Raw genomic sequence first — 24,155 nt, 5'->3', positions numbered from 1 at the left:
AAAATCATCCTTAGTGCATCCGCTATCTCTAGGGCCACCTCCTTCAGTACCCTAGGATGCATGTTATCAGGCCCTGGGGATTTGTCCACCTTCAATCCCTTTAGCTTCCTTAACACCATATCCTTAGAGATATTGATTTGCGTCAGTTCCTCCTTTGCCAATGTCCCTATTTTTCCCGATATCCCAGGGAGGTTTTTTGTGTCTTCCTTCGTAAAGACTGACCCAAAGTATGCATTTAGTTGATCTGCCATTTCCTTATTTCCCATTATATATTCCCCCGTATCTGACTGCAATGGACCAACTTTGGTTTTCACCAGTCTTTTCCTTTTGATATACTTATAAAAGCTTTTGGAGTTAGTTTTTATATTTTCCGCCAGCTTGTTTTCGTAAGCTATTTTGCCCCTCTTGATTATGCCCTTTGCCCTCCTTTGCTCTATCTTAAACTGTTCCCAATCTTCCGCTCTGGCGCTTTTTTTGGCTATTTTATACGCCCTATCTTTGGATTTTATGCTGTCTCTAATTTCCCCTGTTATCCACGGTTGAGTCACCTTTTTAGATTTCCTTTTATGCCAGATTGGTATAAACAATTTTTGCAATTTTGTCATTCTATCTTTAAATGTTTGCCATTGTTTATCTACCTCCAGTCCTCCCAGGAACGTTGTCCAATCAGACCTACTCAGTTCCCGTCTCATGGCATCATAATTCCCCTTGTTTAAATTCAGGACCTTAGTCTCTGAGTCAATTTCTTCGCTCTCCATTTCGAGTGAGAAATCGATCATGTTATGATCGCTCTGACCCAAGGGTCCCCGTACAACAAGATTACTGATTAGTCCCTTCTCATTGCACAGTACCCAGTCCAATATAGCCTGTTCCCGAGTTGGTTCCTCGACATATTGATCCAGATAACCATCCCTCAAACACTCAAGGAATTCCTCCTCCTCATTATTTTTACTGATTAGGCTAGTCCAATCTATATGTAAGTTAAAGTCACCTATGATGACAGCTGTGCTCTTATTGCACGCTTCTCTAATTTCCCTCGTGATGCCCTCCCTAACCTCTATTTTACTATTTGGAGGCCTATATACCACTCCTATTAATGTTTTTCGCCCCTCGCTATTTCTTAGCTCCACCCATATAGATTCTGTATTAACTGAGTTAATATCCTTCCTTTCAATTGCATTTATCCCCTCTTTTACTAGCAATGCTACCCCTCCTCCCTTTCTTTTTTGTCGATCCTTCCTAAATACTGAATACCCCTGTATGTTAAGCTCCCAGCCCTGCTCACCCTGCAACCATGTTTCCGTAATCCCAATTAGATCATAATTATTAACCTCTATTTCCACAGCTAATTCATCTACCTTGTTCCTGATGCTTCTCGCATTAAGGTATAAAACCCTCAGGCTTTTTTTATGCTCACAATTTTTATGAATTAGTTTGGCCCTTCGTTTTTTGTTCCTCACCCTTTTACCATTTATTTCTGTCTGCCTTTCACTTTCCTCTATTTCACTACATAGGTTTCTAGCCCCCTGCCATACTAGTTTAAATGCTCCCGAACTGCTTTATCAAAAATTACCCCGAGAACATCAGTTCCATCTCTGCACAGGTGTAGACCGTCCCTTTTGTATAGGTCACACCTACCACAAAACTGGTTCCAATGCCTCAAAAATTTAAAACCCTCCCTCTTACACCACTGCTCAAGCCACGTATTTAGCCTAACTATCCTGTTCTCTGTACTCTTACTAGCACGTGGCACTGGTAGTAATCCAGAGATTACTACCTTCGAGGTCCTACTTTTTAGCTTGGCTCCTAACTCCCTAAATTCTACTTGTAGGACCTCTTCCCTTTTTTTAGCTACGTCGTTGGTACCAACATGTATCACGACAACTGGCTGTTCCCCCTCCCCCTCCAGAATGTTCTGCACCCGCGCCGAGACATCCTTGACCCTTGCACCAGGGAGGCAACATACCATCCTGGAGTCTCGGTCGCGACCACAGAAACCCCTATCTATTCCCCTTACAATCGAATCCCCTATTACTATAGCCCTGCCACTCTTTTTCCCTCCCTTCTTTGCAACAGAGCCAGTCATGGTGCCATGAGCCTGGCTGCTGGTGCCTTCCCCCGATGCGTCACCCCCCCCGACAACAGTACCTAAGACGGTGAACCTGTTGCTAAGGGAGACAACCCCAGGGGATTTCTGCACTACCTTCCTGCCCTTGCTCTGCCTTTTGGTCACCCATGTACTGTCTACGCTGGCCTTAACTTGCGGTGTGACCAACTCACTAAATGTGCTATCCACACCCCTCTCAGAATCGTGGATGCTCCAAAGTGAGTCCATCTGCAGCTCAAGGGCCGTCATGCGGTCCCACATGAGCTGCAGCTGGACACACTTCCCGCACACATAATCGTCAGGGACACAGGAAGCGTCCCTGATTTCCCACATGTTACAGGAGGAGCATGACACAGGTCCGAGCTCTACTGCCATGACTTAACCCTTATATTACTTTTTAATTTTCTAGTTTTAGTTTATTTATCGACTTTTGTTTTCCCGAAGCTTACTTAGACCAATGTATACTGTACTCCTCTTATTCCTTTTTAAACTAACCAAATCCCACTAGTTTTGGTTTTACTTTCTAGGAAGGTTTGAGGAAAGTACTTACCAGTTAGTCTTACCTCCCTGGTCTTTCGCTGACTTCCTGGTCTTGTGTCCCCTTGGTCCTACGCCGACTTCCCGCTCCTCCCGGTTCCTGCCCTGCTGAAAAGAAACTGAGACCAAAAAATTTGTGACCTCTGTTTTTAGACAGCTGCTAAAAGACTACTAGGTTAGAGGAGGAGGGTGGGTGGGGTTTCCTACTCTGTAGGAACTCGGGTTTAAGCCACCACCCTCCTTAAATACCTTTCACCTGGGTGCTTCCCACCAGGTCCGCTTCTGAAAAAAAGCTCACGAGCTGGACTTCCGCCTCAGCTGTTTTTTTAAATGGCTTTTTACCTCTCTCCTTCCCTGAGATTGGAGATTGGTGAGGCCTACCTGGGCCTCTGGAGCCTCTTGTAGTCGCTCTGCCGCTCAGCTCCGCCTCCACCCGCTGCCGATGCCGCACTGGGGCCTACCTGGGCCTCTGGAGCCTCTTGTAGTCGCTCTGCCGCTCAGCTCCGCCTCCACCCGCTGCCGATGCCGCACTGGGGCCTACCTGGGCCTCTGGAGCCTCTTGTAGTCGCTCTGCCGCTCAGCTCCGCCTCCACCCGCTGCCGATGCCGCACTGGGGCCTACCTGGGCCTCTGGAGCCTCTTGTAGTCGCTCTGCCGCTCAGCTCCGCCTCCACCCGCTGCCGATGCCGCACTGGGGCCTACCTGGGCCTCTGGAGCCTCTTGTAGTCGCTCTGCCGCTCAGCTCCGCCTCCACCCGCTGCCGATGCCGCACTGGGGCCTACCTGGGCCTCTGGAGCCTCTTGTAGTCGCTCTGCCGCTCAGCTCCGCCTCCACCCGCTGCCGATGCCGCACTGGGGCCTACCTGGGCCTCTGGAGCCTCTTGTAGTCGCTCTGCCGCTCAGCTCCGCCTCCACCCGCTGCCGATGCCGCACTGGGGCCTACCTGGGCCTCTGGAGCCTCTTGTAGTCGCTCTGCCGCTCAGCTCCGCCTCCACCCGCTGCCGATGCCGCACTGGGGCCTACCTGGGCCTCTGGGTGGTTTGGTGCTTTTAACCAGGTTTATATTCTTGTGTAAAGTGATGGCTCGTAGGAACAGGCAATAAATGCTGGTCTTGCCAGCGACGCCCACATCCTATGAACGAATTTTTTAAAAATGGCTCACAGTCTTTTTTAAAATTAATTCTTGGGATGTGGGCGTCGCTGGCAAGACCAGCAGTTATTGCCTGTCCCTAGATGCCAGTTTCGATACAACTGAGTGGTTTGCTCGGCAACTCCAGCGGTGTGGGGACTGGAGTCACGGGTAGGCCGGACCGGGTAAGGACGGCAGGAGTCCTTCGCTAAAGGACATTCGTGAACCAGTTTGCTGTTTATCGCCAATTCGACAGCTTCGCCCTCACGAGCACTGATGCCAGAGTTTTTAAAAACTGAAGTCAAATTCTCAAATAAAAACAGAAAACGCTGGAAACAGTCAGCAGGTCAGGCAACATCTGTGGAGAGAGAAACAGAGTCAACGGTTCAGGTCGATGACCTTTTGTCAGATTCGTCCAATTCTCAGGCTGTGGTGGTGGGATTATGAACTCATGTTCTCCTGTTTATTAGTCCAGCAGCACAAGCGCTGCCCCACCATACCCGCTGCCCCACCCTACCCGCTGCCCCACCATACCCATTGCCCCACCATACCCGCTGCCCCACCCTACCCGCTGCCCCACCATACCCGCTGCCCCACCATACCCGCTGCCCCACCCTACCCGCTGCCCCACCATACCCGTTGCCCCACCATACCCGCTGCCCCACCCTACCCGCTGCCCCACCATACCCGCTTGTCCAGTGTCGACTGTTCAGGCCTGTAACTGGTTCTGTTAACTCAGACTCGTACTTTGTCCCGATTACCCTTGGCGATGACTCCACCATTTGTCCTAATCAGTCCTGCTCTGAAACTCAGTGATGAACCGCGAGCGCACATCACCTTGAAACGACTGTCCTGTTCCACTGAAGGTAAAGGGATAAACTTCCTGCAAGGCCCCAACGGAGCCAGCTTTAATGCGTGAAGGTCTACTGCCCCTCACTGGCGGCGGCAGGTACTGCCATGAATACGATAGCAAAATACTGCGGATGCTGGAAATCCGAAATAACAACAGAAAACGCTGGAAAAACTCAGCAGGTCAGGCAGCATCGGTGGAGAGAGAAACAGAGTCAACGCTTCAGGTCTGGGACCCTTCATCAGAACTGAGAATAAAAGGCAGGAAATGAAACAGATTAAAAGACAGTTTGGGGGCTAGGAAATGGGGGAGGGGATGAAAGACGAGACATTAAGAGATATTCTAGAGCCATTGTTTGTTTCTTTACCTGTCCTATTCCTTGAATATCTCTTAATGTCTCTTCTTTCATCCCCTCCCCCATTTCCCAGCCCCCAAACTGCTTTTTAATCTGTTTCATTTCCTGCCCTTTATTCTCAGTTCTGACGAAGGGTTTCGACCCGAAACGTTGACTCTGTTTCTCTCCACGGATGTTGCCGGGCCTGCTGAGTTTTTCCAGCGTTTTCTACTGCCATGAATATACTGAGCACTTGAGCCCATCCTCACAGAAGGCCTTTCAGACCAGACTCGGGCAGGGACCTGCACCAATCAGGACTTTTCTTTATTCATTCTCAGCATTTATAGCCCAATCCCAGTTGCCTTGGTGACTTGCTGGGCCACTGAGGAAGGCAGCTAAGAGTCAACTAGGTTGGTGTGGGATCGGAGTCACCCGATAGGCCCAGACCGGGAAAGGTACGAGGGTCGAGGTTCACTTAAAAAAAAAAATTACGACTTTTTTTTTTACATAATAGCAGTGACTGAAAGAAAAAGCCCAAAATGATGCGGCTTATGGCTTTCTATAGGTAGAATTTTTTAAATGCAAGATCACCTTGTGATCGATTGTGTTCCGTCTGTGTTTGGCGTTGGGAAAAAAACGAAAGAAAGACTTGCATTTATATAGCGCCTGTCACGACCACCGGACATCTCAAAGCGCTTTACAGCCAATGAAGTACTTTTTTGAAGTGTAGTCACTGCTGTAATGTGGGAAACACAGCAGCCAATTTGCGCACAGCAAGCTTCCACAAACAGCAATGTGATAAATGACCAGATAATCTGTTTCTGTTATGTTGGTTGAGGGATAAATATTGGCCTCAGGACACAGGGGAGAACTCCCCCTGCTCTTCTTCAAAATAGTGCCATGGGATCTTTTACATCCACCTGAGAGAGCAGACGGGGCCTCGGTTTAACGTCTCATCTGACAGTGCGGCACTCCCTCAGCACTGCACTGGGAGAGTCAGCCTGGATTTTTGTGCTCAAGTCTCTGGAGTGGGACTTGAACCCACAACCTTCTGACTCAGAGGCGAGTGTACTGCCCACTGAGCCACGGCTGACACTGACTGGACTCCAAACGGAATTCATTCTGTGAAGCACTTTGGTGCATTTAGATGATGTGATAAAGCAATGTATAAATGGAAATATTTTTGTTTGCAAACGACTGGCAGATACCAGAGAAAGGCCCACGCTTGGGTTTCATGTTCCTTCAAGCGCATTAATCAAAGACTGACAAACCAGTTGACAGCTTTAGCCTCAGTTGATGTTTTTTCTCTCAGGAGGTTGGAGTCTAATTTGTGTTCCTGTTGACAGCGATTTGGAGAAATCGGTGGAAGATTTGCAGCGAGACTCAGCCCTGAATCAGCGGCTGATAACCGTGCAGGAGCTGGAGGAGAAGGCCCTGGTCTTGCGCCAGTTGGGGGAGACCCTCACTGAACTGAAGGGTAAGGGGCCTCGGACACTCGGCCAGCGGCGGCGGGAGGGTTGACTATGGCGGGCAGACCTGAAAGGGAACGACAGGGAGGCAGGAACTTTCTGCCCTTCTGTGCTCACTTCCCCTGGGGTTCCGCTCCAAGGACTCTGGGGTCCCTCTCGGCCTACACTGCGACCACAGGCGTGAGTCCAAGGGGCCTCCGCAGCCAAGTCTACCCCTGATTTCCAAAAGCAAGCACTTTTTTGGCAGGAGTTGCTGGAGAGGAGGAGCCCTGGTTGATTTTCTGTCAACCCCTCACCTCCCCCTACCCCCCACCCCCCCGCCAAGCCCAGGGAGGCTCTGACGGTGAGTTGCAGCAACGCTACGACCTCCACAGGTGAGGTCAGCTCATGGACTGGGGAATGAGCCTCGAGCCCTGAGGTGTGATTGGGGGTGGGGGTGTGTTAAGGGCGGGAGGGGGGGTGCAGCGAAGTGAATCGCGATTGGGGGAGGGAGGGAGAGCCTAGGGCAGGGGAGGTCCAAGGTTTCCTTGTGGGGCTGGGAGGAGCCTATGTATTGCCAACCTTCCAGGATTGGCCCTGGAGTCTCCAGGAATTGAAGATTAATCTCCTGGACTCGTCTACGGGCAATCCAGGAGAAAAATCATAGGCGGGGGGTAGTTAAAAACAATTGTGTTTTTTATTATCATTTTCTTTGATTAGTTATAACTCGGCTGTTTGACCAGGTGGGGCGGTTGGAGGAGCGAGGCCATGCGATGATACCTCCGCAGATATGTCCAACCAGAGGTGGCAGCACTGGAGGAGCCACGGGACCTCTTCTGGCCACAATCCCGTCTCCCGCCAGCGTCACTGCTGCCGTCCGGCGTGAAAATCACGTCGGGGTCCGAATGACGTAGTGCGAGCCTTAAATTTAAATACTGACGAGGCCCCGCCTACCAGCCGCGGGCTCCATTCCCCGCGACTGGGATCGCCGGGCTTGCAATGGCAGCTGGCGCGTATCGCTGCGGCAAGGACCCGACGGCCATTTTAGCCTCCAGGACGGGCCGGGTTAAAATCAGGCCCGTTGAGCTTTCCAGGTCATTCTGGCTTTGCCCCACAGTGGTTGGTCACTGCACAGCCTGTGGAGTGAGCTGTGATTGGTTGGGTGTTTATAGGAGCCGTGTGGTTCCAGTACGGCACAGGAGGAAGCCATTCGGCCCGTCGTGCCTGTGCCGGCTCTTTGAAAGAGCTCTCCACGTTAGTCCCACTCCCCAGCTCTTTCCCCATAGCCCTGCAAATTAGTCCTCTTCAAGTACATGCCCAATCGCCTTTTGAAAGCTCCTATGGAATTTGATTCCTCCGCCCTGTCAGGTAGTGCGTTCCAGATCATAACAACCCTCTGTGTGAAGAAATTTCTCCTCATCTCCCCTCTAGTTCTTTTGCCAATTATTTTAAACCTATGACCTCTGGTCATCAACCCACTTGCCAGAGGAAACAATGTCTCCATACTCGCTCTATCAAAACTCCTGATAATTTTGAACACCTCTATTAAATCTCCCCCTAACCTTCTCTGCTCTACGGAGAACAATCCCAGCCTCTCCAATCGCTCCACATAACTGAAGTCCCTCATCCCTGGCACCATCCTGGTAAACCTGCTCTGCACCCTCTCCAAGGCCTTGACATCCTTCATAAAGTGTGGTGCCCAGAATTGGATACAATACTCTAGCTGAGGCCTAACCAGTGATTTGTAAAGGTTTAGCGTGACTTCCTTATTTTTGTATTCAGTGCCCCTATTTATAAAGCCAAGTGTCCAATACGCTTTCTTAATTGCCTTATCAACTTGCCCTGCCACCTTCAGGGGTTTGGGAATATGTACCCCCAGGTCCCTCTGCTTTTTCATCCCCCCTCAATATAAGACCATTGAGATTAGACCGCCGCTCCATATTGTTTCTCCCAAACTGCATCGCTTCACATTTATCCGCATTCAATTGCATCTTCCACGTGTCGGTCCATTTCACCAGTCTGTCCCTGTCCCCCTGAAGTCTGCTACTCTTTACTACATTGCCAAGTTTTGTATCATCCGCAAACTTCAAAATTGTACTCCCTATATCCAAGTCCAGATCATTTCTATATAACAAGAAAAGCAATTCGTAAACATTTATATCAGGAGAAGGATTTCCAATTCAGATCCAAGCAATAGTAATCTCACAAGGTGGAGTATAACCCTCCTGACCGAGGTTCAGAGAGCCTAGTTTCACTAGTCACAAATCAACCTCCATGCCCACTCTCTCTCTGTCTCTCGCTCTCTCTGTCTCTGGCTCTCTCTGTCCCTCTTTCTCTGTGTCTCTGTCTCTTTTCTTGTCTCTCTTTCTCTCTCCGTCTGTCTCTCTCTCTTTGTCTCCGTCTGTCTGTCTCTCTCACTGTCTCTCTCTGTATCTCTCTGTGTCTCTCTCTGTTTCTCTCTGTGTGTCTCTCTCTGTCTCTCTGTGTCTCTGTCTCTCTCTCTCTGTCTGTCTGTCTCTCTCTCTGTGTCTCTCTCTGTCTCTGTGTCTCTGTCTCTCTCTGTCTCTGTGTCTCTGTCTCTCTCTCTCTGTCTCTCTCTCTCTGTGTCTCTCTCTGTCTCTGTGTCTCTCTCTGTGTCTCTGTGTCTGTCTCTGTCTCTCTCTGTCTCTGTCTGTCTCTCTCTCTCTGTGTCTGTCTGTCTCTCTCTCTCTGTCTCTCTCTCTGTGTCTGTCTCTGTCTCTCTCTCTGTGTCTCTGTGTCTCTGTCTCTCTCTCTGTCTCTCTCTCTCTGTCTCTCTGTCTCTCTCTCTGTGTCTGTCTGTCTCTCTCTCTCTGTCTCTCTCTCTGTGTCTGCCTCTGTCTCTCTCTCTGTCTCTCTGTGTCTCTCTCTGTCTCTGTCTGTCTGTCTGTCTCTCTCTCTCTGTCTCTCTCTCTGTCTCTCTCTCTCTCTCTCTGTGTCTGTCTCTCTCTCTGTGTCTCTCTCTGTCTCTGTGTCTCTGTCTCTGTCTCTCTCTCTCTGTCTGTCTGTCTCTCTCTCTCTGTCTCTCTCTCTGTGTCTCTCTCTCTGTCTGTCTCTCTCTCTGTCTGTCTCTCTCTCGCTCCTTCCATCCTACTCCAGGAAGCTTAAATACAAATCTAAGTTGAGACTGAGACTGGGCTTCAGGTCTGCTTGGTGGGAGTCCAGATTCTGGGAAGCAGGGAGAGAATCCACATTGGAAAGATGTTGGGCAGGAGTGTGTCGAACTTATTCCGTGCCTGTTTGCCTCCGTAGCTCAGTTCCCCAGCCTGCAGAGTAAAATGCGGGTGATTCTACGCGTGGAGGTGGAGGCGGTGAAGTTCCTGAAGGAGGAGCCCCACAGGTTGGACATCCTGCTGAAACGCTGCAAGACCATCACAGATGCCCTTGCCATGCTGAGAAGGTAATGTGACGGGCCCTTGTCCTCCAGGTACAGCCGGACAATAATTAGACCACACAAAGCATCACCTCTTTAAGAATTCAGAACCGGTTTTAAGAGCCACGATCCCTTGATGTCGACAGCATTTTCCCTTTGGGTCCAAAGTGTTGTATTTTTTGCCGGTGGGGCCCACTCTTGAATTGATTGGAGCCTAGAGTTTGATTGAGATTGTTGACTCTACATTTGGTCATTCCGTTGCAATCACTCACCAATCAGTCAACTGCTCATGGAATGGGGACTGGGGATGAGAACAGCAGAAGGAAATAGGTGTTGACAACCCTCCAGGATTTTTTTTAAAAATTCGTTTTTATGGGATGTGGGCGTCGCTGGCAAGGCCAGCATTTATTGCCCATCCCTAGTTGCCCTTGAGAAGGTGGTGGTGAGCCACCTTCTTGAACCGCTGCAGTCCGTGGGATGAAGGTGCTCCCACAGTGCTGTTAGGGAGGGAGTTCCAGGATTTTGACCCAGCGACGATGAAGGATCAGTGAAATACTTCCAAGTCAGGATGGTGTGTGACTTGGAGGGGAACTTGGAGGTGGTGGTGTTCCCATGCGCCTGCTGCCCTTGTCCTTCTAGGTGGAAGAGGTTGTGGGTTTGGGAGGTGCTGTCGAAGAAGCCTTGGCGAGTTGCTGCAGTGCATCTTGTAGATGGTACACACTGCAGCCACGGTACGCTGGTGGTGAAGGGAGTGGATGCTTAAGGTGGTGGTGAGCCGCCTGGATTGCCCTGGAGTCTCCAGGAATGAAAGGTTAATCTCCCGGGCATGGCTGAAAGCAAATCGTAGGGGGCATTAAAAATAATTGTATTAAAAAAAAAAATTATTTGAACACTCTGGCCCTGAGATAGTGGTATCTGCGTCGGTGTACTCTCAGAGCTCGTCATCATACTCCCATCGAAAGGCCCCACAACTTCTACACTTGTGCATGCGCGAAATCCGGAACTTGCGACCTGTTACGGTTTGCCCTGACCGATCATCCGAACCGCCTGAAAACTGAGTAGCGCTGGCGCAGAGTTGGGGCTATTTGCCCAACAACTGCCCAGCAATTGCCCGCGCATCTCATATGGCTGGTAAAAGCAGGCATAGGGCCTGCTTGTATCAGCGTAAGGGTATAAGGCTTAAATAAAACGTTTAAAAATCCAAAATTATGCACATACACTTTAAATGTGTTTATGCAAATATTGGCCTGGATTAAGATGTTTAAAATTATTTATCAAAAAATTTAATTTTTATTGAGGTTGGTGCGATGAAGGAACTTCGGAATAAAATTGCAATTCAGTACATTGTATAATTATTTGGGGATTCCATTGTGTATCATTAGGGCATTCCCTTCGTCAATGATTGCAATGAACTATGACCAGAGTTCTGCCGAGGGAACTCACCTTGGTGACTTGTTTTTCTTTCTTGTTACTCAGCTGCCCGCCCGCTGTCTCAGCCTGCCCTGCGGAGGTCTACCCAAGACGGTTCAGCAGGTAAATACGCCCGTTTTCTACACTCCCACCCTGGGGATTCCCGCACCCCCCTTGCCCCACCACCCCATGCCCCTGTCCCGGGCTGCTCCAGTTGTCCGTCCTGTGTGTCTCTGTGGCACTGACTTTCCATCGTCCCTGCTACCTCTGAACAATCCCTTTCTCTCTCTTCTTCCCTTCCTCACTGCCGCTAAAATAAACCTGTTTGTTTAGTTTTACATTTTTGTGATAATACATATAAAAGTTAAAAACTGTAATGATTGCAAAACTGTGCCCTACTATTAGTATTGGCAGAGTGTGAACCATGTTTTAATCGAGTTTATTTGTTCTCACCTGTGTTCAATATTTTACAGTTAAGGTTTGGTTTGCACTCTGTATAGAGAAAGAAAGACTTGCATTTATATAGCACCTTTCACGACCTCAGGACGTCCCAAGGTGTTTTACAGCCAATGAAGTACTTTCGAAGTGTAGTCACTGTTGTAATGTAGGAAACGCGGCAGCCAATTTACGCACAGCAAGCTCCCACAAACAGCAAAGTGATAATGACCAGATCATCTGTTTTTAGGTGTTAGTTGAGGGATACATATTGGCTCCAGGACTCCAGGGAGAACTCCCCTGCTCTTCTTCAAAATAGTGGCCGCGGGATCTTTTACGTCCATCTGAGAGAGCAGACGGGGCCTCGGTTTAACATCTCATCTGAAAGACGGCACCTCCGACAGTGCAGCACTCCCTCAGCACTGCACTGGGAGTGTCAGCCTAGATTGGTTCCTTTAGGAGAAAGGGGGAGCCAATGAACCAAAGAAAAAATAGATGCTTGTTATTAGGAGGAGAAGGTTCACCATCTAGTGGGAATTCGCATTTATCTTGAGTTTGGTTTTACTCTACAGACAAGCAAACGAGACCCTGATGAAAGGAGCCGAGGAAGTTACTGCCCAATCGCCAAAGCACACGAGCACAGACCCCTACTCCAGGAGTTCCGACTTTGAAATTCCTACCAGCCCTCCCTTGACTTTCCTGGAAACACACACAACCTCAATGAAAACCTGGCAGACCCACAATTCCGCCCTGGCTCAGCTTGCCCAGAATTCCCCGGTTCATGCTGCTCCTTCTCAGAATCCTTCGGGGGTGGGCCAGGGGGTCGCAGCCCAGAGCAATCCCGTGGAGGAGGCGCCAATGGCGCCGAGCAAAAGGAACGTGGATCGAACTATCTCTGTTGAGGTAAAATATTGAAATTTTAAAACTTAAAAGTTGCAGGACCTTCTACGGTTGGCACAGTGTGTTGGGCTGAGCATCCTGTGGTGTCAGGGAGTCATAGGACAGGACTTCGCACTGGTCTTTCGTTCAGGGACCTGGGTTCAGATCCAGGTCAGACTAATGGAATGAAAGAAATAACACTTTGGGCTACAGCAGGTGAGTAATTTGAGACATGACATATTGGCGATTGTAGCCCGTTTCGGAGAGACAAAAAGTGACTTTGGATCTGTGGTTCCCAAAGCTCTCCACCACTGGGGATTTTCCTCACCTCATGTCTGGGTCTGTTGTAGCCTCATTGATCGAGATTGATCGCTGTGATTAGTCAACAACTCCATTATGGTTGTATCGTGGCGGGATGGGAGGAGGCGAGCCAGACAGACCTTGGCCTTTTATCGTCTAGCAATTCCTACAAAAGCCTCTCTGTGCTTGCTGCAAGGATTCTATGTGAAATGAGCGAGGAACAACCCCAACCCATTCCCTGAGAGTCCACAGCATTAAACCACACGTAATTCAGCACAAGCAGCAATCTCGTTCAGAGGGAAAATGGGAATCGATGCAGTAAAGGCTGTTCTGTTGTCGGGTTAGGAGACATTTTTGGGCCACAGAAGACAGAGGGCTCGATTTACCAAGCCCCGAGGAGGCGGGTTTGGAGGCGGGAGTGGTGGGAAAATTGCGGAATCGGGGGGCAGGAACCCATCCCGCCCGCATGCCCGTTTCCCAGGAGGCGGGTACCCGACCTGTGCTGGGAGCTGCCTCCCCGAGGCGGGAAGGGGATTAGTGCCAATTAACTGCCTGTTAACAGGTAGTTAACAGGCAGTTTTTTGCTTAATCCCTATTTTTAGCCCTGAAGTGTGGGCTGTCCGACGGCTCCGAACCACACCAAGTTAGCGAGGCGGACCGTCGGTCTGCAGGGGTTGGAGGGGTCGAGATGTCCGTTGTGCAGGTGAGTGATGGGTACATGTGTGCAGAGGTAAGTGTGTGAGGTAAGTGTTAAGTGTTTTAATAAGTTTTATTTACCTTTACATCTTCCTGCAGGCTTCCTTCCTTCAGTTCTCGGGAGTCCCTGAGCTCACCGGCACAGAAAGCAGAATGGCCGCTGAACTGTCAAAAGCTGCAGCCTCTGCTTTCTGGTCTGGAGAGATCTCTAACTGAGTCTGAGTAGAAGGACTCAAGTTAGAAGACAGATTGTCAGTGTTTGACAGCTTCACAGAGCTGTCAAACGCTGATTTTTCATCTGTCAAAAGCTCTTGACAGATGAAATGTCAATCGCTGACATCACCAGTAACCAGGTGTCCCTTAATTGGCCTGCTGAGTCCGCTGGGCGGGCTTAACAAGGTCAATCAAGGGAAAGTAGCGTGGGTTGGCCACAAGTCGATGGAGGCGGGACGACAACCCAAAAAGTGGGAGTTCCGCCTCCAAAAGCTCCCCATTGACAAAATCGAGCCCAGAGTTTCGATACTTGGAGTGGGGACTACCATTAAAACAGAGCTGGTACAGTTTGTGCGCTTGGCCACGGGGCATGGGTTGGCACCAGCCTTGTGCCCACAGGCTGATTTCAAGACCTCTCTGACAGGTCTGAGCAGAGACCAGTCATTGCCTCCCCGTCCCCTCCCCTCCCTGGGGGCTGTCTGGAGTGGGGCTCGAACCCATAGCCTTCTGACTCAGCAGCAGCAATCTTACAACTCACTCCAAGTCAAGTTATTGGACAAACTTTAATTTTTATTGTGCCAAAAAAATCCATTGATTTACCAACGGATTGCAAAGATTGTGCGTCCGAGCAATGGCCAGCGGGACAGAGGTGGCACTCACGGGCTGTTTATTTACTCTTCCTTCCTATCTAAAGGCAGCGGAGAGAGACTGGGAGGAGAAGCGAGCCAGTTTGACTCAGTTCAGTAACAAGGACATTAACCGTCTCCTGGAAGAGACGCAGGCCGAGCTGATGAAAGCAATCCCTGATCTAGGATTTGCCAACAAACCAAAAATGGTCGCCCTGCCAACAGCTGAGCAGAAACAGACAAAACCACAGCACGTGCAGAAAACAGTCACCAAGACGGATGCCAACGGGCGACGGCACTCAGGTAGGGAGACCCCCAACAGGCCCTCGTACCTTTAACCTCAGACCTCCACTGGAGCACTTTCAAACCTCTCGCACTTTCTAAATCACCGGTCAGGCCTCAGCTGGAGTATTGTGGACAGTTCTGGGCCCCACACTTCAGGAAAGATGTAAAAGCATTAGAAAGGGTGCAGAGGAGGTTTACCAGGATGTTACCAGGGACGGGGGACTTCAGTTATGAGGAGAGGTTGGAAAAGTTCGGACTGTTCTCCTTGGAACAGAGAAGATTAAGAGGTGACCTAATAGAGGTTTTCAAGATGATGATGGGTTCTGATAGAGTAAATGGAGAAAAACTATTCCCTCTGGCGAGTGGGTCAATAACCAGAGGTCACAGATTCACAATCATTGGAAAACGATCTAGAGGGGAGAGGAGGAGAATTTTTTTCACTCAGAGTTGTCTGGATCTGGAACGTTCCACCTGAAAAGGTGGTGGAAGCTGATTCCATCAATAATTTTAAAAGGGAGTGGGACGGGTTCTGGAGGATTAGGAACTGACAGGGTTACGGACAAAGAGCGGGGGAGGGGAGTGGGACTGAGCACGACCGCTCTTTCAAAGAGCCGGCACAGGCACGACGGGCCGAATGGCCTCCTGTGCTGGGAGTTTCTATGATTCTATGATTTTACTCTCAGTTTCTTTCCTTTATTTCAACTTCTTAACAAGGAGCCAAAAGGGTAATGAAGACTGGGAAATGTTTAAAGTTCATTTGGGGGAAGGTTAAAAATTACTTTTGGGAGAAATAAAAGAGAAAAGGGAAGCGTTAGTAACTAGAGAAAACCATTTCAAGGCATCTGATAAAGTCCCACATAAGAGACTGTTAACTAAGGTAGAAGCCCACGGAATTGAGGGCAAATTATTGACCTGGTTAGGAGATTGGCTGAGCAGCAGGAGACTGGCAGTAGGGCTAATGGGCAGATACTCAAATTGGCAGGATGTGAGTAGTGGTGTCCTGCAGGGATCTGTGTTGGGGCCTCAACTATTCACTGCATTTATTAACGACCTAGATGATGGCTTTGAAAGTCATGAATCCAAATTTGCCGATGACACAAAGAGGGGCGGCATTGCCGGCAGTGTAGATGAAAGCATAACATTACAAAGAGATATCGACAGATTAAGTGAATGGGCAAAACTGTGGCAAATAGATTTCAATGTAGGCAAATGTGAGGTCATCCACTTGTGACCTAAAAAGGATCGAACAAGGTACTTTCTAAATGGTGAAAAGCTAAATAGTGGAGGTACAAAGAGACTTGGGCCCAGGTACATAGATCATTAAAATGTCATGAACAGGTACAGAAAATAATCAAAAAGGTTAATAGGATGTTGGCCTTTATGTCTAGAGGACTAGAATACAAGGGGGTAGAAGGATATATTGGCCTTGGAGGGAGTGCAGCGTAGGTTTACCAGAATGATACCCGGACTCCAAGGGTTAAATTATGAGGAGAGATTACACAAATTAGGGTTGTATTCCCTAGAATTTAGAAGATTAAGGGGTGATCTGATCGAAACTTTGAAGATATTAAGGGGAACAGATAGGGTAGATAGAGAGAAACTATTTCCGCTGGTTGGGGATTCTAGGACTAGGGGGCAGAGTCTAAAAATTAGAGCCAGACCTTTCAGGAGTGAAATTAGGAAACACTTCTACACACAAAGGGTGGTAGAAGTTTGGAACTTTCTTCCACAAACTGCAATTGATGCTAGATCAATTGTTAATTTTAAATCTGGGATTGATAGATTTTTGTTAACCAGGGGTATTAAGGGATATGGGCTAAAGGCGGGTTTATGGAGTTAGGTCGCAGGTCAGCCATGATCTCAATGAATGGTGGAACAGGCTCGACTGGCTCAATGGCCTACTCCTGTTCCTATGTGTACAAAGTAGGGTGGATGTTAGAAATCAGATTTGTTCTTTAATGTGATAATGACCAGATAATCTGTTTTATGGTGTTGGTTAAGGGATAAGTATTGACCAGGAGAACTCCCCCGTTCTTCTTCAAAATAGTGCCATGGGATATTTTATGACCATTGGTTTAATGGCTCATCCAAAAGACAGCACCTCCGACAGTGCGGCACTCCCTCAGCACTGCACTGGGATGTCAGCCTAGATCTTGTCTTCAAGTCTCTGGAGTGGGGCTTGAACTCACAACCATCTGACTCCAAGGCGAGAGTGCTGCCCACTGAGCCACGGCTGACACCCAACTACTGGAGACAATGAAAAGGTGTGAGTCAACAGGGGCTTTCGTCCATTAAGGGATAACATAGAAACCCGGTTATTTCTGGATCAGCCTGGATCGGAGTTTCACCTCACTGTCTACAGGCTCTTGTCAATAGGGAGAAGGTTTGGGGTAGGATGAAATCATGGAAAATAATAACCAGTTAACAGGCCAGTTTGTTTTACAGAGGAGCTGACAGTCCACAGATACAGGACAGAGAAACCCTCCAAGTCACCCCCTCCGCCTCCTCCACGGCGCAGTTTCCCATCGTCCCACGGGCTGACCACAGGACGCACTGGGGAGGTCATAGTTACAAATAAAAAAGAAGCAACTCTCAAGGTAAGTGTCATCGCAGCGCCCATCTGTCCAGCTTTAAAAGGACAACATCCTCACGATAAAAGGGGTTTGGCAAACCCCTTTCATGATGGCAGTGTCCCTTTAACAAACTAGGGGTGGGGCGATAAATACAAGATAGTCAACAATAAATCCAATAGGGAAAAAAGGAGAAATTTCTTTACTCAGACTGGATAGAATGTAGAACTCACTACCACAGGAAGTGGTTGAGGCAAATAGCTTAGATGCTTTCAAAAGGGAAGTCGACGAGTACATGAGAGTAAAGGGAATAGAAAGATATGCTGAAAGGCTGAGATGGAGTGGGAGGAGACTCGTGAGTATAAACACCAGCACAGACTGGTTGGGCCGAATGGCCTGTTTCTCTGCTGTATATTCATTGTAAACTCTGGGTGGCAGCGATGAGCAGAGTCCCATTGCTGGCCTGAGAGGTCAGTGCGGTGACTGTGGAGCCAGGGTGTTGTAGATGAACGGGTCTCGGTATCACTGGTACGTAACACCTCACCAATGAATGGGTTCTACAGGGAAATGTGCGTAGACAGACCATATTGTTTCATTGGTGTTGTCTTGCTGAGTCCACCATCTAGTCTGATCTTAATTGGCGTAAAGAATTCTGAATAGTGTTGTTCACTAACCTTTTATTGAGGTTTGTCTTTATTGTGAGGAATGCTGGACCAGAGTGTTGGAATGTGTCTCTGCACTGAGATCCCAGTCTTCGCTCCTGTCTTCGCTTCTGTCTTCGCTCAGGACTTCACTCCTATCTTCGCTACTGCCTTCACTCCTTTCTTCACTCATGACTTCACGCTTGTCTTCACTCCTGTCTTTGCTCAGGACTTCACTCCTGTCTTCGCTCCTGTCTTCACTCAGGACTTCACTCCTGTCTTCGCTCATGACTTCGCTCTTATCTTCGCTCCTGTCTTCGCTCAGGACTTCACTCCTGTCTTCGCTACTGTCTTCACTCCTTTCTTCACTCATGACTTCACTCTTGTCTTCGCTCAGGACTTCACTCCCGTCTTCACTACTGTCTTCACTCCTTTCTTCACTCATGGCTTCACTCCTGTCCTTGCTCATGACTTCATTCCTGTCTTCGCTCTTGTCTTCGCTCCTGTCTTCGCTCAGGACTTCACTCCTATCTTCGCTCTTGTCTTCGCTCTTGTCTTCGCTCCTGTCTTCGCTCTTGTCTTTGCTCCTGTCTTCACTCATGACTTCACTCCTGTCTTCGCTCCTGTCTTCGCTCCTTTCTTCACTCATGACTTCACTCCTGTCTTCGCTCAGGACTTCACTCCTGTCTTCACTCCTTTCTTCACTCATGGCTTCACTCCTGTCCTTGCTCATGACTTCACTCCTGTCTTCGCTCTTGTCTTCGCTCTTGTCTTCGCTCCTGTCTTCACTCAGGACTTCACTCCTGTCTTCGCTCAGGACTTCACTCCTGTCTTCACTCCTTTCTTCACTCAGGACTTCGCTCTTATCTTCGCTCTTGTCTTCGCTCAGGACTTCACTCCTGTCTTCGCTACTGTCTTCACTCATGACTTCGCTCTTGTCTTCGCTCTTATCTTCGCTTCTGTCTTCGCTCAGGACTTCACTCCTGTCTTCGCTACTGTCTTCACTCCTTTCTTCACTCATGACTTCACTCTTGTCTTCACTCCTGTCCTTGCTCATGACTTCACTCCTGTCTTCACTCCTGTCTTCGCTCCTGTCTTCACTCAGGACTTCACTCCTATCTTCGCTCATGACTTCGCTCCTGTCTTCGCTCAGGACTTCACTCCTATCTTCGCTCATGACTTCGCTCTTGTCTTCGCTCCTGTCTTCGCTCAGGACTTCACTCCTGTCTTTCGCTACCGTCTTCACTCCTTTCTTCACTCATGACTTCGCTCCTGTCTTCACTCCTTTCTTCACTCAGGACTTCGCTCTTATCTTCGCTCTTGTCTTCGCTCCCGTCTTCGCTCAGGACTTCACTCCTCTCTTCGCTACTGTCTTCACTCCTTTCTTCACTCATGGCTTCACTCCTGTCCTTGCTCATGACTTCACTCCTGTCTTTGCTCTTGTCTTCGCTCCTGTCTTCGCTCAGGACTTCACTCCTATCTTCGCTCTTGTCTTCGCTCTTGTCTTCGCTCCTGTCTTCGCTCCTGTCTTCGCTCCTGTCTTCACTCAGGACTTCGCTCCTGTCTTCGCTCCTGTCTTCGCTCCTGTCTTCACTCCTTTCTTCACTCATGACTTCACTCCTGTCTTCGCTCCTGTCTTCGTTCAGGACTTCACTCCTGTCTTCACTCCTTTCTTCACTCATGGCTTCACTCCTGTCCTTGCTCATGACTTCACTCCTGTCTTCGCTCTTGTCTTCGCTCAGGACTTCACTCCTATCTTCGCTCTTGTCTTCGCTCTTGTCTTCGCTCCTGTCTTTGCTCTTGTCTTTGCTCTTGTCTTCGCTCCTGTCTTCGCTCAGGACTTCACTCCTATCTTCGCTCTTGTCTTCGCTCTTGTCTTCGCTCTTGTCTTCGCTCTTGTCTTCGCTCCTGTCTTCGCTCTTGTCTTCGCTCCTGTCTTCGCTCTTGTCTTCGCGCTTGTCTTCGCTCCTGTCTTCGCTCCTGTCTTCGCTCTTGTCTTTGCTCCTGTCTTCACTCAGGACTTCACTCCTGTCTTCACTCCTTTCTTCACTCATGACTTCGCTCCTGTCTTCGCTCAGGACTTCACTCCTGTCTTCACTCCTTTCTTCACTCATGACTTCGCTCCTGTCTTCACTCTTTTCTTCACTCATGACTTCGCTCTTGTCTTCGCTCAGGACTTCACTCCTGTCTTCACTCCTTTCTTCACTCATGACTTCACTCTTGTCTTCACTCCTGTCTTTGCTCATGACTTCACTCCTGTCTTCGCTACTGTCTTCACTCCTTTCTTCACTCGTGGCTTCACTCATGACTTCGCTCTTATCTTCGCTCTTATCTTCGCTCTTGTCTTCGCTCCTGACTTCACTCCTGTCTTCGCTCCTGTCTTCACTCATGCCACTGTGGCCTGTTATCCAGTGAAGGCCATACCTTTTGGCAATACAAAAAGAAAGGAAAAATGACAGGTTCGTGATGGTTCTATGAAACTGAGCTCTTTTGACTTTGTGTACGGGAGCTGGGAGATCCCTGCCTCCTAAAAGCATTCCTGCCCTTCATTTTCTGAAGAGCAAGAATGACAAAAGCCCAGTTCAGTCAACATCCGACAGCTGGGCACAACTAAAGGAGAAGCAGAGTGAAACTGGCCCTGAGCTGTTTACTGATACCACTGATGTAAAGTCTGTGGGTTGTACGGTTAATAACGACACAGACTTCAGGAGTAACAAACAGGTCTTTACTATTCGAAGGTCAGGGCGAATCTGCCCCAGCAATCCTGCCACAACACTTATATACTGGTGTGGTCACTATCGGTATTACAGTATACAGAAGCCAAACAAATAGTGCCACACCTAAAGTAGTTCTCTTAAAGGTGAATGGTTACATTCAATAGTTCCCTTAAAGGTAGACGGGTACATACACTACAATCCTCCCTTTTTAGCTTATTACTTACAGAGTCCCCGTTAAACATACATATCTTCAACTTCCTATAAAACAAATTACAGATATAATCTTGGTGGAGTCAATGTCATATAAAACAATTTACAGATATAATCTTGGTGGGAACAGTTCACAGGTTCAGTCTCTGCGGAAACAGTTCATAGATTCAGTCTCTGATCTTGACTCGTTCCAAACATCTCTTTGGTGTAGCCGGTTCACATGGCTAGCGTGACTCCTCCATAGCCTTTTTCTTGACGTAACAGCTTGAACTTTCGTCCTGTTGAACCAGCAGTGCGGACTTTTACAACCAACTGGCTGTCTTGATATTTTCCAGTTTTTCAACTAATTTAGTTCCTTTCGTAGTGTCCCGCCTGAGATGGTAGAAGTGCTAATATTTTAGACAGTTATTATCTTCTGCTTCTTCTTTTCCTTTTCTGCCTTTTTGACACTCTTGGAGCTCCTTTCTCGGCTGCCAGCTGTAGCGCCACCAACTCTCTATGTTCCTTAGACCTTAAGTGCTTCATCCGGATTTCAGCACTTTGGGAGTTTTCATCACAAACTGAGCAGACCAGATCCTCGTAATATTCAGTGTCACTCAACAGGTCATGGTAATATTCGGGGTCGTCCTGAGTTAGGCCAGTGAGAGGCCCTTCTACTTCCTTCTTATCCATCTGGACGTTAGCCGACGGTGGTTCCTTCCCTAACCATCTTTCTTGAAAAGACTTCTTCAAACATTCATATTCATTCCGCTCTTCCGGGGATGTCTGCCATTCCTTCACTACTGGCCTCATTTGTGAGTTCAATACCTTCCCTTCCATCGGGGATGTCGTTGTCAGGCTATTTAATCCTTCTACTGGAGTATCTGTTTCCACCCCCTTCTGTTCCCCTTGACGCAATTCAGCGTACTTTTGGCATCCTTGTAAAAGCTGTGTTGCCACCTCAGCTATCTCCGTGACTTTTGGAAGCTCCGAATTCTTTCCCTTTGAACCCTGAAACTCGTGTTCCCATTTTGGAGTCTTGTCCCTCAGCATGTGTAAGAGTTGGCTGGCCGTTAACACTTCTACGGGGACACTGTGGATTAGAGTCTTCTCCATTTCATCCACCTTTCCCTCCAATGTTTTCACCTTCCTTTCCTCCGGTACTTTGGTTTTAAGCGCTCGAAGAAGTTGCGCCTTGATGTTCTCTAACTCCTGTTCAGGGGCCATTCCTACAGTCTCTGTGATCCTTCCAGTTGCCTTTCCTTCCACTGCCCGGATTCCTAGTTGAATATGTTCTTCAAGTTGTTGAACCTTGGCCATTGCCGCCTCATATTTGTCCTGGGTTGCCTTCAATAATTTAATGAGTTCTTGGACATCTTGAATTTCATGTTCTGCTATGTCTTCCACCTCTAATTTTTCCTCGATGGATGGAATCTCTACCGATGAGCCTGTCTTGGCCTGGAGCTCCTCAAACATTTCCTGCAGCCTTTGTAATTCTCACTCATGTTCAACCTTTAGCTGTTCAGATGCTTTCACTAAAACTAGCTTTTCGGAGGTTGCCGAGTTAACCCCTTCCAGGATTGTAGTCTGGGCCTGTTCATACTGTTCTTTCAACTTGTTACACTCTGCTTGCAACGAGTCGTAGAGATGAACTGGGATAAAATCCTGGCTTCCTGAAGATTCCTCTTCCTTTGGTTCGTTCTGTAAATATTCTAGTTCCTGAACAGCATCAGGGGAATGTGATTGGTATTTGGCCACGATGGCTCTATGGTCGCTCTCTGCTTGAGCTAGCTGTCTCTGTTGTCTTTCCAGGTTCTCCCATTCGGTGTCCCAGAACTTTTCCATATTTTTCATCTCTTGTACGAGACGGTCACTCAACTGTTCTAATTGTTGTCGTACTTTGACATAAGTTTGAGTCCGAACTCGGTGTTCTTCCGTCGTGGATGAATCCTTTGCTTGAACAGGCTCAGAATTCTCTGTCAACCTGGAGTTCTGCTCTGCAGCTTTATTCGTCTTGGTAACATAAGTCCTTCTGCATGTCTTCGATTCCTTCCCCATCGTCGGCAAGTCCCTTTTAGCCTTGTCTTCCATATTTGAATTGGTCTTATCGTCATCCATTTCAGAATCTGAGCTGATAGCTTGCACCGAGTCCTCCCTCATTATGGCTTTTAGGTAGTGCCATTCCATATCTATTTTTTTAATCCACTCCCGTCCTAGAAGTGGTGGTCCTCCTTCAGGTAATACGTACAAGTTCATTCTTGGGTGTTCTTTACCCCTACCTCTCACCTTGACTCTTATTTTCCCCATGGGGTATACGTTATGCCCCGTGTATGTCTGTAATACGAACTTGGTATTTCTTAAAGGTATGTGAGAGAATAGCCGGTGGTAGTCCCTTCGGTTGATGACTGATAGAGCTGATCCAGTGTCCAGCTCCATCCTTACTTGGACTCCAGCTATTTTTAGTATGACCCAGATGGTTTGTAGATCCGTTTCTTTACCCACATTGTGGATTCTCAGACTACCCAGCTCCTGGTTGTTTGGGTCTGAGTCTGAATTCTGTTCGTCTGAACTCTTCTCAGCCACCTTGTGTACCTTGTTGTACTTTTCTTGTGGTGGCTTCCTTTGATTGTTGGTCTTCTTCCCTGACCGGCATACCTTCGCGATGTGACCCAGTTTGCCACATTTCCTACACTCTTGGTTCTTAAACCAGCATTGATTCTGGTCATGCGTTGTCTTCCCACAACGGTAGCATTTTGTTGTGCTTGAAGTAATTTGGTCCACCCCGAGTGCCGCCGCCTTTAGTTGCATTTCCGCCGTTCCTTTCGCTGCGGCTTCGTGCGATGCAGCTATAAGGACAGCCCTGTCCAGTGTGAGGTCGTTCTCTTCCAGTAGTCGCTTCTGCGTCCCTTCTTTGGACAATCCGCATACGAACTTGTCCCGCAGTGCTTCTGTCAGATTCCCTCCGAACTGGCAGTATTTCGCTAGCCTACGCAGTTCGACCAAGTATTCCGCATTGCTTTCGTCTTTCCTCTGCGTTCTTGCGTAGAATTTGAATCGTTCAGCCAGCATCAACGGTGTGGGGTTCAAGTGGTCCTTCAGCACAGCCACAATCTCTTCGAAGGTGTGATCCGCTGGTTTATCTGGTGCTATTAGATGCTTCAAGAGCCCGTATGTTTTTGCCCCCATCGAGTTTAGCAATGTTATCGCCTTGTCGTCTTCCTCTATTTTGTTGGCTTCGCAATAGATCTCTATGCGTTCCACGTACGTGGCCCAGTCTTCTATTTCAGAATTAAAGTCGTTAATATTCCCTCGCTTAGGCATCTTTCTTCCCTTGGGAGCAGCACCAGTATTTCTTTAAGTATTCTTATTTATTTGTTTATTTCTAAGATGGCGGTTTTCC

General features: G+C 48.4%; 1 protein-coding gene across 7 annotated transcripts in view; it reads left to right on the top strand.

Annotated features, from left to right (window-relative positions):
- The window catches only part of srcin1a (SRC kinase signaling inhibitor 1a), a 496,431-nt gene that overhangs the window by 449,400 nt on the left and 22,876 nt on the right, over positions 1-24,155 (top strand). For all 7 annotated transcript variants that reach the window (XR_015073440.1, XM_085966198.1, XM_085966197.1 and 4 more), the window contains 6 exons: positions 6,302-6,432; positions 9,674-9,821; positions 11,271-11,327; positions 12,212-12,542; positions 14,422-14,656; positions 17,084-17,235. Coding sequence is in view for 6 of the 7 variants with exons in the window: in XM_085966198.1 (XP_085822324.1) it covers positions 6,302-6,432; positions 9,674-9,821; positions 11,271-11,327; positions 12,212-12,542; positions 14,422-14,656; positions 17,084-17,235 (1,054 nt within the window). In the remaining variant the exon portion in view is untranslated. The remainder of the gene's footprint in view (positions 1-6,301; positions 6,433-9,673; positions 9,822-11,270; positions 11,328-12,211; positions 12,543-14,421; positions 14,657-17,083; positions 17,236-24,155) is intronic.

The sequence above is a fragment of the Somniosus microcephalus genome, chromosome 24 (assembly GCF_052327205.1).
Source record: "Somniosus microcephalus isolate GS21.2 chromosome 24, FLI_Smic_1.0, whole genome shotgun sequence".
Lineage (NCBI taxonomy): Eukaryota > Metazoa > Chordata > Chondrichthyes > Squaliformes > Somniosidae > Somniosus > Somniosus microcephalus.
The sequence above is the reverse complement of the archived record's forward strand: the minus strand, read 5'-3'. Positions and strand labels throughout refer to the sequence as shown.